General features: G+C 35.0%; 1 protein-coding gene across 2 annotated transcripts in view; it reads left to right on the top strand.

The window, feature by feature from the left end:
* The window catches only part of ASPM (assembly factor for spindle microtubules), a 62,247-nt gene that overhangs the window by 18,484 nt on the left and 26,680 nt on the right, over nucleotides 1–17,083 (top strand). For both annotated transcript variants that reach the window (XM_023203393.2, XM_023203392.2), the window contains exons 11-17: nucleotides 2,642–2,787; nucleotides 2,878–2,963; nucleotides 3,474–3,695; nucleotides 5,214–5,421; nucleotides 5,512–5,654; nucleotides 5,772–5,900; nucleotides 9,743–9,937. In XM_023203393.2, coding sequence (XP_023059161.2) covers nucleotides 2,642–2,787; nucleotides 2,878–2,963; nucleotides 3,474–3,695; nucleotides 5,214–5,421; nucleotides 5,512–5,654; nucleotides 5,772–5,900; nucleotides 9,743–9,937 — 1,129 coding nt within the window. The remainder of the gene's footprint in view (nucleotides 1–2,641; nucleotides 2,788–2,877; nucleotides 2,964–3,473; nucleotides 3,696–5,213; nucleotides 5,422–5,511; nucleotides 5,655–5,771; nucleotides 5,901–9,742; nucleotides 9,938–17,083) is intronic.

The raw sequence follows: 17,083 nt of genomic DNA, 5'->3' as shown, positions 1-17,083 counted from the left end.
CCCAAGTTTTCCACAGTGTAATTGGGACATAAACTCATGAAATCCAACTTCAAATTACACAATATTTCCTCAATGACAAATGGAATGCTCAAAATTGGCTTTGGTATGTGTAATGGATAGCCAGTTTTGCTTAGACGGAATGGCCATTAGCTTTTTGCCATGAATGGCCTCTTTAGGGTATCCGGATTGGAGATACTCATTTTATTTCTAAGAAACTCTCCAAAATATGTTACATCCTTATCGAGGAAGCACTTTTGGGGGCAAGGCAAGAGATTTCTTTAAAGCAATGAAAGTTTTTTCTCTGTGTGTTTAGGAAGTTCTTATGCCTCAAAACAGCTAGTTAAATGTTGATGTATGGGAAACACAGATTTAATGGTCTTTATAAAATATCTCTTCTACAATAAAACTTACCAAACTCTTTAGCTGACCCTGGTACATTTTTGTCAGATTTTAAATTGCTTATATTGTAGCTAAAATTAATTGCAGGCAATCTTCATGTTAAAATTCATATTGACTAAAAACTCAACTGAATAGGAAAGTAGCTATTTGGATATACTTTTTAATTTCTTTGTTTTGACTAGAGATAACTTTAGAGTATAAACTAAAAAAACCTTATATCCATGTTTCATGGAGACCAATTGAAAGAACTGTGAATATTCAGAGAAATAGAACAGAAGAGAAAACTCTGGGACATAAATGTTTTCAGATATTTGAAGAAAGGTCTTATACTAAAAGGTGATTAAATTGTTTATTGCCAAGCAAAATAACTATGCATGAACAATGAAAGTTTCAGGAAGATGAGTATGGGTTTGGTATAAAAACTTGCCAATATTCAGACATGTCTTTAGCAAAAAACCAGTTCACAGTGTTGGAAGGTTCAAGCAGAGGTCAGAGGACCGCTTGGCCAGAATGGAGGAATTCTTTGACATTTATGAGGACAAGATTCTAGATTTTTATGAATCCTCGGTTTTTGAAAAACAATTTACATGTCCCTTGCATTCTTTTAGGCTAAATTTCCATGAACATTCTTTTCTTTCTGATCAGTATTCTCACAAGTTAATAGTCTTTACTGCAGCTTTGTCTCACTTCAGCAGTTCCATATGAGCTAAGATCATTTTGCTTAAAATATTTCACATATTAGTTTTTTAGTTGGCTAATTTATTTATTTAATAAATTCAAGCCACCGCATCAATATTCTGGCCAATAGGAATTGTTTTTATACTTTGTCCCCTTTCTGTGAGGAACAAGGATTAGTTTAATGTTCAGTGCTATTTTTCCACAAAGAAAGCCCCCTCCTTTTTTTTTTTTTTTTTGAAACAGGGTCTTGCTCTGTCACCCAGGCTGGTGTGCAGTGGCACGATTTTGGCTCACTGCAGCCTCCACCTCTGTGTTCAAGCAATTCTCCTGCCTCAACCCTGCGAATAGCTGGGACTGTAGGCATGCACCACCATGCTTATATAATTTTTGTATTTTTAGTGGAGACGGAGTTTCACCATGTTGGCCGGGCTGGTCTTGAACTCCTAACCTTAGGTGATCCACCCACCTTGGCCCCCCAAAGTGCTGGGATTAAAGGCATGAGCCACTGTGACTGGCCAGAAAGCGCATTTTTATGCTTTTACAGGAGTTACTGAGGATTTAGCACTGTTGGATGTTAATGTTATTTAGTCGGTTAGGAATTCTAAGTAGTTAAGAGATTGATCTTGCATAACCAAATTTCTATTTTGTTAAGTGTCAGAAAAATGACTGTTTATAGATCTTTGAAGTCACTTGAGAATGCTTTGGGATGGTTACTCTATTAATGCCGTGGGTGATGGGTTGGTCTACAATTGATTGAATGGTTGGCCTAGAATTATCTTAAGTCTCTTTCTAGTCTTTAGAGACTATGGTTGTGTAAGTAATTCTACCAGCTTTTTGTTGCAGACAGAAATCAGTTGGGGCTTGCTTTTTCTGTCTTTGTTAGGTAGATACTCAAATATTTGTGGGTGGGTGTGTGCGTGTGTATATGCATACACACACACATATATACCTATATATACATATAATATATATACACATATGATATATATATACACACATATAATATATATGTATATATAAAGGAATTACTGTGGAAACTAGTAAAATGGGATTTTAGTTCTCATCTTAGTTTTGCCATTACCGGCTCTATGACCATCGGCAATTAATTTAAGCTCTATGGGCCTTAGTTTCTTCATCTAACAATAACTAATTGTGGGCTTTACCATGATAACTAAAATAAGAAAATAAAGCACTTGCTTGACATGTAGAATATAGTACATCCCAATAAATATGCTTCCTCTCTGCTCTACATCCCTCTCTTCTCTTTCCTTTCCTTTCTTCTTTCTCTTCTCTGTAGAGCCCTGTTATTTTGTTCATGTGTGCATTTATCTGTGTATGTCTTATTTTCTTATCATCTGTTCACACACTTCAATCCCAAACTTAAAATAAGAACCTACTTGCCAACTATGGGGCAACAGAGTTTTGAGATAGTTTTTTGAAGTCTTTCTGGTCATAAAGCCCTGTAACTGTTGGGGTTTATGTGGGAAATAACTATATTTCAATGAATGATTTTTTTCATAAATGTTTTTATAATAATTTCATCTGAATATTTTATTACTGCCAGGCGAACCATGGAACTTCTCACACAGAACTGGAGTCTCTCAAAGAAACTCAGGATTCCGGCAATAAGTCGTCTTCAAAAGATGCACAATGTTGACATTGTTCTTCAAGTTCTTAAATCACGAGGAATTGAATTAAGTGATGAGCATGGTAAAAACTGAGTAGAGTTAAAACTTATTCTTCTCACTGAATATTGATATGTGCGTACATTATGCTAATGGACAACCTTTTCTTTTATAGGAAATACAATTCTATCTAAGGATATTGTGGATAGGCACAGAGAAAAAACTCTAAGGTTGCTTTGGAAAATAGCATTTGCTTTTCAGGTATTATACATTTAGTACATCTTGTACTTCTTATCAATTTTTGATTACTGATTTGTAAAAACAATTTGAATCTAATAAGGAATAACAACAACCATAATTTAATAAGGTTTATTTTGCCCCAGTAACTGATAAACGCTATATATATATATTTCAATCTAATCTTCACCACACCTGCAAAGTAGGTGTTATGTCTACCTCTCCGGTGAGGAAACTGAAACTACAGTTTAAATCATTGATAAATCCCATGTGGCCCCAAATCCCATGTTCTTAACCACTGAACATGTTATCACTTCAGTGTAGATGGTGTTTGCCTTTGGGGGAAAAAAAAGTGACTGTATTGTACTAAAATATCCATTTCAGCCACTTTATTTTCTTTGATTTTTTTAACTTTCTGGTTTAAAAAATCTTCTACAGTTTCTCTAAGTAGAAGACAATTACTTTGATTTCTGTGGGTTAAAAATAATATATGGAAAATATGACGGTATTTATCTTTTTTTGTGTTTGTTTTAGGTGGATATTTCCCTTAACTTAGATCAATTAAAGGAAGAAATTGCCTTTCTAAAACACACACAGAGTATAAAGAAAACAATATCTCTACTATCATGCCATTCTGATGCTCTTATTAATAAGAAAAAAGGCAAAAGGGATAGTGGTTCTTTTGAACAATATAGTGAAAACATAAAGTTATTGATGGATTGGGTAAATGCTGTTTGTGCCTTCTATAATAAAAAGGTAAGTTTCTTTGTTTTTGTTTTAACCCAATATATTTTAATAAATATTGATGAAAATCACTTAAACTTAATGCATAAAGTCTTTTCTTGACTTTCTTAATTCATCTGTGTAAGCAAACTTTCCCTCAAATGAGTGAATGTATTATCATATACCGTATTTCATCTAATCTGTCACCAATTGTATGATACATGATAATTTTATCACTAAGAAAAGAAAAATACGCCCTAGATGGAAGTCTTAGTAGAAGATGCTTGTGTAGAACTGGCACATAAAAGGATCATATCATTATTATAAAGGTCAATTCAAATAAGCCCACATGCAGAAAGGAACAACTAAGAACTTACCTACCACTAGATAGAAGAAGAAGAACAAAATTTGAGTCTCTCTATAATCATTTGTTAGGTTGACACTATATACTTCTTAGTGTAAATATATAAAAAAAATTTCCCCTAAACACATGGATAAACTATCTGGTAACAAATATAAGATAGGAACAGTGATACAGGGTATGTGTAACTCAATATGGTAAACCTTGCAATATGGTTATACCAAGAAGTTACTGGTAGAAAAATTGTTAAACATATGGATAATCTTCTATGTTTTAACTGAATACTAGAGAGACAAAGTTGATCATCAATATTAATTCCATGTTTGGAATTTGCATACTAGCTAAAATTTCTTTTTAATGCCAGAATTAGTAGTTGCAGTATTTTGTGGTCATTCATTGACATGTGTGAACGCCTAGGTACTCATTGCTAGCTGATGTCAAACAAGGTGGTGCTCTGTCTTTTTGTTTCAGCTCTTATACTGTAAAAAAGCATCCTTTTCAGGACCTATTTAGCATTGTGCTTTTTTGCATTTTTGTGCTTTTTGTTGGTGAATTCCCTGTTTAAAATGGCCTTCAACTGTAGTAATGAAGCCCTGTCTAGTGTTCTTAGGAGAAGACTGTGATGTGCCATATACAGAAAATATATGCGCTAACTAATTTTAATGCAGGCATGAATTATAATGCTGTTGGCCATGAGTTAGTGTTATTGGATCAGAAACACATGTAAAACAAGGTTATGTGTGGATTGGTTGATAAACATATTATAACCAGAGGCTCACAGGACACTAACCTTATATTTCTCCTCTGTGCAATGGTTCAGTATTCACAATTTAGTTTTCACAAATAATGAGAATCCACTCTCATTGCTTGTTGTTGTAGTTTCGTAAGACTGCCATAGCAAATTACTACAAACTAGGTGGCTTAAGGTAGAAATTTACTCTCTCACAGTTCCAGAGGTTAGAAGTCTGAAATCAACGTGTTGGATGTGCCATGGTCTCACATAAGATTCTAGGGGACACTCTGTTTTATTCCTTTCTTTTAAAATTTAGAGGTTGTCAACCTTGCCATTACGTGCCGTGTAGATTTGTCACTCCAGTCCCTGCCTCTACCATTCACAGGTATTCTGCAAACCATTGTGTCTATATTACTTTCTAAATGTGGTTAATTGTTTTTCTGGCATTTTCAATCAGGTGGAGAATTTTACAGTGTCTTTCTCAGACGGCCGTGTGTTATGTTACCTGATCCACCATTACCATCCTTGCTATGTGCCATTTGATGCTATATGTCAGCGTACTACTCAAACTGTGGAATGTACGCAAACTGGTTCGGTGGTATTAAATTCATCATCTGAATCTGATGACAGTTCTCTGGATATGTCTCTTAAAGCATTTGATCATGGTTAGTCCCTTTTTGTTACTTTTCCAATTCTTTGCCATGTCTGATTTGAAGCTACGACTGTCTAATTTCTCCTTTCCTCCTGCATAATAGAAAATACTTCCGAACTATACAAAGAGCTCCTAGAAAATGAAAAGAAAAATTTTCATTTGGTTAGGTCTGCAGTTAGAGACCTTGGTGGAATACCTGCTATGATTAATCATTCAGATATGTCAAATACAATTCCAGATGAAAAGGTAAGTAAAAGAAGAGTTTCTTAATTATTAATTCAATAATAAAAGTCTCTGAAGATGATAGTAAGTACTATATTCTCTGTTGATATTCTGTTTTTATCTTCTGTGGGTTTTTTTTAGGTGGTTATTACCTATTTGTCATTTCTTTGTGCAAGGCTTTTGGATCTTCGTAAAGAAATAAGAGCTGCTCGACTCATACAAACAACGTGGAGAAAATATAAACTAAAAACAGATCTCAAACGCCATCAGGTACTCCTAGAATATAAAACCACTGTAGTTTGAATTCTACTTTTTAAGATATCAGTTGATTGATTTTTGATATGATTTTACATTGTACTGATGTATGGCATTATTAAGATAAATTTAATGAATTGTGTATATATGTATTTTGGGTTGGGGAGGTATGAGTATTTCTCCCTAATTGCTAATATTCTCTTCATTTGATGTATCTTCCAGTCTCTGTCCACCCCTTCACTTAGTCTGTTCCAAGAAGGGAAGAGGAATAACTTAATCTGCTTTTTAAATTTGTGAGAAATACATAGGGATGCTTGACTCCGTTCTTCCTTTCCTCCTGTTGGAATCTAACCTACCTCTAGAGAGCAGGAGCTTTCCATTAATTTTTTAATCGGTGCTGTGTGAAGCTTGACCTCAACTAGTGCTGCCTGGGCCTGAGCATCAAGTGTCTGATTTTGTGATTTAACCAGTAAGCTTAGTTTGTTTGCCATGAAGCTGTCTTCTACTTTATCCTTTATTGGTTTTAAAAGTGGTATTAATGTAATACCACTTTTAATTAATGCATTAATGTAAAACATTTTTTTTGTAAGTTCTGAGAAAATTGTTATTTTTAATAATCTAATACATGGTCTCCTTGATCAAGTTGAACAAACTATTTCAATCTTTTCATCTCCCTATTCCATCTACTAACTAATATTGTATTTATTTATTTGGAAAAAAAAAAAAAAAAAACAAGCAGCCATGCCTAGTAAAATTTATCATAAATATTTCAGAAATACATTCCACCTAATATTCCATCTCAACTTTGAAATATAATGCATCTATGATAAAGTTCTTGGTAGCTGTGTAAAACAGCTAAATTTTGACAACTTTTAAACACAATATATGTTTTTTCATATCACACCAGACTTGGAAATAAGACTAATTGAAATAATTTTCTTTTCCCCTACTCAAACTCTTCACAGTAAAGTTTGGGAAATAGGCAGGGTCTTAATACTCACAAATGGTCTTTTCTGCTACTATGCATGCTCTGTGCCCTATAGTGCCCCTAAACTCAGGATCTGCCTCCCTGCCTACATATCACTTGGAGAATAACTTCCTGAAAACTTTCTTCAAGCAGTTCCCCTAGAAGCTTCCAATACTTCCACAGGTATTGGAAGAGGTCAGGAAAGTGTCTCCCCTGGCCAGTCCTCAAGCTATTTGATTCACCTATTGTATATTGCATTGAATGAGAGTTTTAGAATTACAAGAGATAGATATATATGTATTCTGCTTTTATTTTCTGCTTAAGATAGCCTTATATTAATTAGATTTTTTTTTTCTTTTGGAGACAAGGTCTCACTCTGTCACCCAGGCAGGAATGCAATAGTGCGATCTTGGCTCACTTCAGATTTTGCCTCTTGGGTTCAAGCCATTCTTGTGCCACAGCCTCCTGAGTAGTTGGGATTATAGGTGCATGCCACCACGCCCAGCTAATTTTTGTGTTTTTTTGTAGAGACAGGATTTCACCGCATTGCCTAAGTGGTCTCAAACTCCTGGCCTTAAGTAATCTGCCTGACTCTGTCTCCCACAGTGCTGGGATTACATGCATGAGCCACTGCACCCGGTCTTAGTCTGATATTAACTGTAGAATTTTCCTAACTTTTTGCTGGTGAAATCCCTTTTCTTGGCTTATTTCCTTAATGCAAATAGTAAAAGTTTCCATTTTTTGAAGGACTAAATTAAGAGAAATTTCTATACTTAATGGTTAAACTTCTTGTACCCAGTCAGACCACTGCTTCTCTCCTTTCTCTTGGTGACCATACTCCCTCTTTTATACAGTTACCTCACATCCACTTATATCTTTCCATTTTCTATTTAGAACATTAGGCAGCAGGCTCCCTATGTTATTACAAGCTACTAAACATCTTAACTTGAGATAGCTATTTTTTAGGTTTTATATTTTGCTTTTATGATATAATTCATATGAATCTATTAATAATGGAGTGGCTGAAACTTTTATAGTGACAAAGAAGCTTTGACAAGTAACTAAAATTACCTGATGAATTATTGAAGCATCCCCTGGTACATTACAGATCTCAGTTCTTCCTGTCAACAAATAGCCATAAACTCCAAAGCAAAAGAAGTCCTAGAATTTGGCCCTATATATATGAGGCAAGATGAAAGAAATAAGCTGGTACCTGGCTGACTCAATACCAGTCTGATTAAAAAGGGTCAATGATGACAGGCATGGAAACTTTTATCATCAGTATATGTAATTTTCAAATACTTGCTAAATTTGGTAATATATTTACCTCTTCTAATTTATTTACTTTCCGTCTTTAACTTCTCTAATGGCATGTAAGGTTGTAATTTAGTTCTATAGAGATGATCTAAAAACTGAGATAAGTTACAATTTACTTTAGCTTTTTTGTCCATGAATGCCCTGACCTTTAAAACTTTTGACTCAAATGCAATATACTTCTGAACTGCAACATTTGAAAATTTTACTTATTTATGTATTTATTTATTTACTCTAATGGGGTGTGCTTTTAACTTGAGCCTCTACATCCCTAAAGGCCATAGGTTTCAGAAGGGCATTGACAATGGTATTAGATGACTTAATCAACTTGTTAAACACATAATTCCCCTAGCCTGATTTTAGAATTGTCTACTCTTTCTCCCCAGAGGAATGATCCAATATGTAGCCCTTACCATTCCTTAGTATTTATGTTTCAATCTATTGGTCACCTTTTTTATATGTAAAAATAACAATTTGATTATTTCCATAGTTGTTTCCCCTATTGTATAATTTTCATGCACAGATACCATCCACTGATTGTTATTAATTAATAATTGGAATTATAGCTCGTCTCTGTGTAGAGCCTACCCTTGCATGGTGGACTGTCTCAGACAGCAACACAAATAGCTGCCAAACATCTCTGCCATAAGTTATTCCTTCCCACCAGAGGAAATAGTTCATTTTCTAGTCTCCAATTCCAGTGAAGTAAATTGAGAAATCTAGTGTTGGACAGTATAGCAAAGTTACTTTAAAGCCAAACTGCCTGGTTCATATCCTGGCTATAATGCCAATAAACTAACAAGCTACTTAACCTCATTGCCTCAGTTTTCTACTGATCATAAGAGTAGTATTTGCTCATTTGTTCTTAGGGTGGTGGTTGTGAGATTTAAATAGATTATTCGTGAAGTGTTCAGAATGGTGCTGGACATAGAATATGTTATTATTTACAGCAATTTATTATCAGAAGTAACAAATGAGATCTGGGAGGTATTGCTCTCTAACATAACTAGGGAGCTGGCTCCTCTTTGACCACGAGTGTTGGGCATCTCAGATACCACTTTTCATAACCCAAACTATACTCTTTTTCTTGAGCTTGTATGGCCTAAGACCACAATATATTCTGTGCTACAGGAGGAGGTATTTTGTTTCTCCCCTTTAGTGTTTTGCTTTGTTGAAATTGTTACAATTCTCTAACACATTTTTTTTTCATACAATCCACCCCTTTCCTAAAAGTCAGTCCTGAATCTAGTGGACCCAAATCTGAGAAACATACCACATTACACTTCAAATAGCCTTTATCTTGATTACTGAGGATCTGTGATAGATTAAACATGTCTGATCTTAGACTATTTCTTAGGAATCTTTGTTTCATCATACAAACATATCTGCAAGCCCACCTATCAGCCCTTTCGACATGCCTGGAAATATCAGTACTCCAAAGATGAACACAAGAAGCGTAGGGGTGTTTTATTTCCAGGATCAATTTGATTGGTGTTTAACATATGATTATCTTACAAAGAATAATTTAAGGTCTTAAGCGAGTGTTTAATTTACATTTGCTGACTTTTTATTTTAGGAGAGAGATAAAGCTGCAAGAATTATTCAATCAGCTGTAATCAATTTTCTAGCAAAACAAAGATTGAGAAAAAGAGTTAATGCGGCACTCATCATTCAGAAATACTGGCGAAGAGTCTTAGCACAGAGAAAATTATTAATATTAAAAAAGAAAAAGCTGGAAAAAGTTCAAAATAAAGCAGCATCACTTATTCAGGTATAGTATCCTGGACTAATTTTTGAATTTAAAAACTTTCCATGATTTTTTTAAGTAAGAAGGCAAAATGTGATGAAGTTTTCAATGATTATATTTTAGGATTCTTTATCTAATACTTAATTTAACAAATATTTACTACCTGAAAACTCGTTATGGTGCTTAGCAGAAGGCTGAAGCATAATTGAAATGCATTTGCTCTGAAAAAGCAAACATTCTAATTCCATACCTCTTGCTATCTTCTTTGTTGCATCTTCTACTCTATGGGACATGTTGGCATACTCAACCATTCTACTTTATATATCCACATAACCAACCAGGTCCTTTTTCATCTTTGCTATGAGTCCTGGAAACTTCTCTTTGGGACAACTGTACACATTTTTCTCTCTAATCCACTTAGTTGGCATGTAACAGAAATAGTGCTTATAATTATTCTGTAGAATACCTATATTAATTTTCTTTTTAGGAAAAAATATTTAATATTGAGTTTAGATAATATAGTCTTTACATCTATGTAAATTAGTTTTTTAATATTAAATTATATTTTAATAACATGAGAGATGTGCATTATTTAAATTTACTATTTATAAATGCCATTGAAACCACCCCCCGTCAATGTATCTCATTTATAAATTTGAAAGTTTTTGTCTCTGGCTACCATTATTGATAAATGAGGGGTTCTCCGACTTAAACAGTTGTCTTTTTAAACCTTTTTTTAAAATGTAAAATATTACACATAGAAAATTACCCCAAATAAAAATATACAGCCTAATGATTTTTCACAAAATGAATACCAATGTAAAACCACCTTGATCAAGAAATGGAATATTGCCAGTGTAGCAAAAGGCATTTTTCAATTAACTCTCCCATCCCAGCTCAAGCTAACCATTATGCTAATCATACCATTTTCCTAAGTGTTTTCTTTAAACATAATAATTTAGTTTTGCTTACTTTTTGAATTGTTACAGATGAGTTCAAACCATATAAATTCTTTGATGTGATATTATTACATTTTTTGAGATTTATCAGCATTGTTGAGTATAGCCATGGTTTAATTTTTTTTATTTCGTATTCTGCACTATACTTAATCTGCTCTATTTTTGATGAACATTTGGCTTTCCAGTTTTGAGCGATTATGATTAAAGGTATTATGAACATGTCTTTTGGTGTGAAATGTGTTCAGTCTCTTCAATTGTACTAGGAGTACAATTGTTCTTAAGGCATATAGGCATACCTTGTTTTATTGCTCTTTGCATTATTGTGCTTTGCAACTATTGAGTGTTTTACGAATTGAAGGTTTGTGGGAACCCTGTGTTAAGTAAGTCTGTCAACATTTTTTCCAACAGGATATGCTCACTTTGTGTTTGTGTCGTATTTTGGTAATTCTCACAATATTTCCAACTTTTTCATTAGTACTACATCTATTATGGTAATCTGAGATTAATGATCTTTGACAGGAAGTGTGAGTGATCTAGATAGAAGATGAAACCAGCCACAACATTCCCATAAGCCAAAGCCTAATCCAGAGAAGGCCCAAAGTCTATTCAGTTCTACAAAGGCTGACAGAAGTAAGGAAGCTGCAAAAATTTTGAAGTTAGCAGAGAATGGTTCATGAGGTTTAAGGAAATAAGCTGTTCCCATAACATAAAAGTGCAAGGTAAAGCAGCAAGTGCTGATGTAGAAGCTGCAGCAAGTTATTCAGAGGATCTGGCTAAGATCATTAATAAAAGTGGCTACACTAAACAAAAGTTTTCAGAAGACAAAACAGACTTCTATTAAAAGAAGATGCCATCTAAGACTTTTGCATCTAGAAAGGGGAAATCAATTTCTAGCTTCAAAGATTCAAAGGAGAAATTTAGTCTCTTGTTAGGGGCTAATGCAACTGGTGGCTTTAAGTTGAAGCCAATGCTTATTTATCCTTCTGAAAATCCTAGGATCCTTAAGAATTATGCTAAATATACTCTGACTGTACACTATAAATGGAACAACAAAGTCTGGATGACAGTACATTTGTTTATAGCAGGGTTTACTGAATATTCTAAGTCCATTGTTGAGACCTACTACACAGAAAAGAAGATTCCTTTTAAAATATTACTGTTCATTGACAGTGCCCCTGGTCATGGACATGGACAAGGAGAGGAATGTTGTTTTCATGCCTGCTAACACAACATCTATTCTGCAGTACATGGATAAAAATTAATTTGAGTTTTAAGTCATATTATTTAAGAAACACATTTTTGTAAGGCTATGGCTGCAATGTATAGTGATTCCTTTGACGGATCTGGGTAAAGTTAATTGAAAATCTACTAGAAAGGATTCATCATTTTAGGTGCCATCAAAAACATTAATGATTCATAGGAGGAGGTCAAAATATCAACATTAACAGGAGTTTGGAACAAGTTGATTCCAACCAACTTTCGTGGGTGACTTTGATTGGTTAAAGATTTCATTGGAGGAAGTAATTGTGGATGTGGTAGAAATAGCAAGAGAACTAGAATTAGAAGTGGTGACTGAAGGTGTGCTGAATTGCAGCAATCTCATGATATAAGTTGAACAGATGAGGAGTTGCTTCTTACAGATGAGCAAACAAAGTGGTTTCTTGAAATGGGATCTACTCCTGGTAGCCAAATGTGGTAGCTCATTCCTATAATCTCAACAACTTGGGAGGCTAAGGTGGGAGGATGGCTTGAGGCTAAGAGTTCGAGATAAGCCTGGGCAACAAAGTGAGACCCCATTTAAAAATTAAAATAAGCTGGGCATGATGGCTCATGCCTGTAATCCCAAGCACTTTGGGAGGCTGAGGCAGGCTGATCATGTGAGGTAAGGAGTTTGAGACCAGCCTGGCCAACATGGAGAAACTCTGTCTCCACTAAAAATACAGAAATTAGCCAGGCATGGGGGTGCATGCCTGTAATCCCAGGCTACTTGGGAGGCTGAGACAGGAGAATCACTTGAACCTGAGAGGCGGGGGTTGCAGTGAGCCAAGATCACATCATTGCGCTTCAGCCTGGGAGACAGAGCGAGACTCCGTCTCAAAAAATAAAATAAATAAATAAAATAACTAGCCAAGTGTGGCGGCACACACCCATAGTCCCAGCTACTCACTCAGGAGGCTGAGGTGGGAGGATCCCTTGAACCTGGAAGTTCAAGGCAGCAGTGAGCCATAATTGCACCACTGCACTCCAGCCTGGGTGACACAGTGAGACCCTAACCGTTAACAAAAAAAAAAAAAAAAAATCTACTTTTTGTAAAATTTAAAACAGTATATAAATTTAGTTGATAAAGCAGCAGCAGGCTTTGGGAGGATTGACCCCAATTTTAAAAGAATCTCTACTCTGGGTAAAATACTAATAAGTGGCATTGCATGCTATGGAGCTGTCTTTTCTGAATAAGAAGTCAATCAATGCAGCAAACTTCATTGTTGTCTTATTTTTAAAAAATTGCCAAAGCCATCTTCAACAACTACCATTCTGATCAGTCAGCAACCATCAACATTAAGGTAAGACCCTCCACTAGCAAAAAGATTACAATTTGCTGAAGGCTCACATGGTTCTTAGCATTTTTAGCAATTTAGTATTTTTAAATTTAGGTATGTACATTGTAGTTTTTTAGACATAATGCTTTTACACACTTAATAGACTGCAGTATATTGTAAAGATGACTTCAGTATGTATTGGGAAACCAAAAAATTTTTGTGACTCACTTTATTGTAATATTTGCTTTATTGTGGTGGTCTGGAACTGAACCTGCTATATGTTTGAGATATGCCTATATGTATTTCAACTTTAGTAGACACTGCCCAAGAGTTGTTTAAAGTACTTGCAAAGATTTAAACCCGCTAGGTGTTTATGACCATTCACATGACTCCATGTCTACATGAACATTTGGAAATTGTCTTTTTAATTTTAGCCATTCTGGTGATTATGTAGTAGTATTCAGAGTAGTTTTAATTTGATTTTTCTTCATTAATGATGTTGAACAACTTTTCCATTTTGGAACTCTTTTGTGAAGTATTATTTTGAGCATCTTTTAAAACTGTTTTAGTTTGTTTGCCTTCTTGTGAATTTATAAAAGAGCTTTATACTATGATCGTTATTAGGCCTCTATTTGATATGTGTGTTGTATCTTCTCCCAAGCTATAACTTACTGTTTTATATCTTACTAATGAAATTTCTTGTTTTTCTTTTATGGTTAGTGTTTTTTGTTTACTATTTAAGGAGTGTTTCTTGATCTTCTTTATCTTAAGGCCTTGTAGATGTATGCCTACGTTATACTCTAGAAGCACGAATGTTTTGTTTTCCTCATTTTGATCTCACCTAAAATTAATTTTTAGATGATTTGTTTTAGAAGACATTTAAAAAATATATGGATATCCAGTTGTTTCAACATGTTTTACTGAAATTACCATCCTTGCCCTGTTGCCATGGTACCTTCACTATACATTATATATTCTTTTTTTGTTTCTTCTACTTCTATTTTAGATTCTGGGGATATGTGAGCAGATAGGTTACATGGGTAAATTGCATGTCACTAAGCCTTAGTATACAAATGATCCTGTCATCCAGGTATTGAACACAGTACCTGATAGTCTTCCAACCCATACTTCCGCCTGACTTGCCCTCATCAAGCAGTCCCAGTGTCTGTTTTTCCCATCTTTGTGTCCATATGTATTCAGTGTTTAGCTCCCACTTATAAGTGAGAATATGTGATATTTGGTTTTCTGTTCCTGTGTTACTTCACTTAGGATAATGGCCTCCAGATGCATGCACATTACTGCAAAGGACATAATTTCTTTCTTCTTTTTTTTTAATGGCTGCATAGTATTCCATGGTGCTTATGTGCTACATTTCCTTTTTTTTGAAAAGTATCTTTTATTTTAGGTTTAGGGGTACATGTACAGGTTTGTTATATGAACCCCAAAATTTGAGTCAGATTTCAGTTAATTTAGAAAGTTTACTTTGCCAAAGTTGAGGATGTGTACCCATTACACTGCATCAGGAAGTCCTGACATGTGCCCAAGGTGGTCAGGGCACAGCTTGGTTTTACACATTTTAGGGAGACATGAGACATCAATCAATATATGTAAGAAGTACACTGGTTTAGTCTGGAAAGTCAGGATAATTTGAAACAAACGCAGGAAGATCCGAAACAGGGAGAGGGCTTCCAGGTCAGATAGGTGAGAGACAAACAGTTGTATTCTTTCGAATTTCTGATTAGCCTTTCTAAAGGAGGCATCAGATATGCATTTACCTCAGTGAGCATAGGGATAGCTGAATAAAATGGGAGACAGGTTTGCCTTAAACAGTTTCCAGCTTGAGTTTTTCTTTAAGCTTAGTGATTTGGGGGGTCCAATTTATTTATTTTTTCACAGTTATATAGTTAGACTTGTGTAATGGGGGTTTGTTGTACAGATTATTTTGTCACCCAAGTATTAAGCCTAGTACCCATTCATTATTTTTCCTGATCCTTTCTCTTCTCCCACCCTTCACCCTCCAATAGGCCCCAGTGTGTGTTTCCCTCTATGTGTCCGTGTTTTCTCATTGTTTAGCTCCCACTTATAAGTGAGAACGTGCAGTATTTGGTTTTCTGTTCCCATGTTAGTTTGCTAAGGATAATGACCTCCAGCTCCATCCATGTCCCTGCAAAGGGCATGATTTCATTCTTATGGCTGCGTAGTATTCCATGGTTGTGTATGTACCACATTTTCTTTATCCAGTCTGTCATTGATGGACAGTTAGGTTGATTCCATGTCTTTGCTATTGTGAATATTGCTGCAGTGAACATCATGCATGCTTCTTTATGATTGAACAATTTATATTCCTTTGGGTAAATACCCATTAATGGGATTGCTGGGTTGAATAGTATTTCTGTTTTTAGGGCTTTGAGGAATCACCACACTGTCTTCCACAATGGTTGAGCTAATTTACACTCCCACCAACAGTGTATAAGCATTCCTTTTTCTCTACAACCTCGCCAGCATCTGACTTTTTCACTTTTTAGTAATAGCCATTATGATTGGTGTGAGATAGTATCTTATCGTAGTTTTGATTTACATTTCTCTAATCATCAGTGATGTTGACCTTTTTTCATATGATTGTTGGCCGCATGTATGTCTCCATAGTGTGTGTGTACCACATTTTCTTTATCCAGTCCCCTGCTGATGGGCATCTTGGTTGATTCCATGTCTTTGCTATTGTGAATAGTTCTGCGATGAACATGTGGATCCATGTAACTTTTTGGTAGAATGATTTCTTTTCCTTTGGGTATATACCCAGTAGTGGGTTTGCTGGATCAAATGGAAGTTCTCTTTTAAGTTCTTTGAGAAATCTCCAAATTGATTTTCACAGTAGCCGAACTAATTTCCATTTCCGCCAGCAGTATATAAGTGTTCTCTTTTCTCTGTAACCTTGCCAGCATCTGTTTTTTGACTTTTTAATAACAGCCATCTTGATGGGTGAGATGGTATCTCTCTGTGGTTCTGATTTGCATTTTCCTGATGTTTAGTGATGATGGGCATTTTTTCATAGATTTGTTGGCCGCATGTGTGTCTTCCTTTGAGAGGGGTCCATCCTTTGCCCATTTTTTAGTGGGGTTATTTGTTTTTTGAATTAAGTTCCTTATAGATGCTGGATATTAGACCTTTGTTAGATACATTGTTCACAAATATTTTCTTCCATTCTGTAGGTTGTCTGTTTATTCTGTTGATAGTTTATTTTGCTGTGCAGAAGCTCTTTAATTAGGTCCCATTTGTCAATTATTGTTTTTGTTGCAATTGCTTTTGGGGACTTTGTTATAAATTCTTTCCCAAGGCTGATATCCGCAGTGGCATTTCCTAGGTTTTCTTCTAGGGTTTTTATTGGTTTGGGTCTTACATTTAAGTCCTTAATCCATCTTCAGTTAATTTTTTGTATGTGGTGAAAGGAAAGGGTCCAGTTTTAATCTTCTGCACTGACCATTTTTTGAATAGCATATCCTTTCCCCATTGTTGGTAATGTCAAAGATCTATGTCAAAGATCAGGTGGTTTTAGATATGTGACTTTATTTCTGGGTTCTCTACCCTGTTGGATTTGTGTAGTAGACATCATCTATTCTTATATGTGTGATTCTGTTTCTAGTATTTCTTTCTATTCAGTTGGTCCATTTGTCTAT

Source organism: Piliocolobus tephrosceles, chromosome 1 (assembly GCF_002776525.5).
Source record: "Piliocolobus tephrosceles isolate RC106 chromosome 1, ASM277652v3, whole genome shotgun sequence".
Lineage (NCBI taxonomy): Eukaryota > Metazoa > Chordata > Mammalia > Primates > Cercopithecidae > Piliocolobus > Piliocolobus tephrosceles.
Note: the sequence above shows the minus strand (reverse complement) of the source record. Positions and strands in the feature narration are given on the sequence as shown.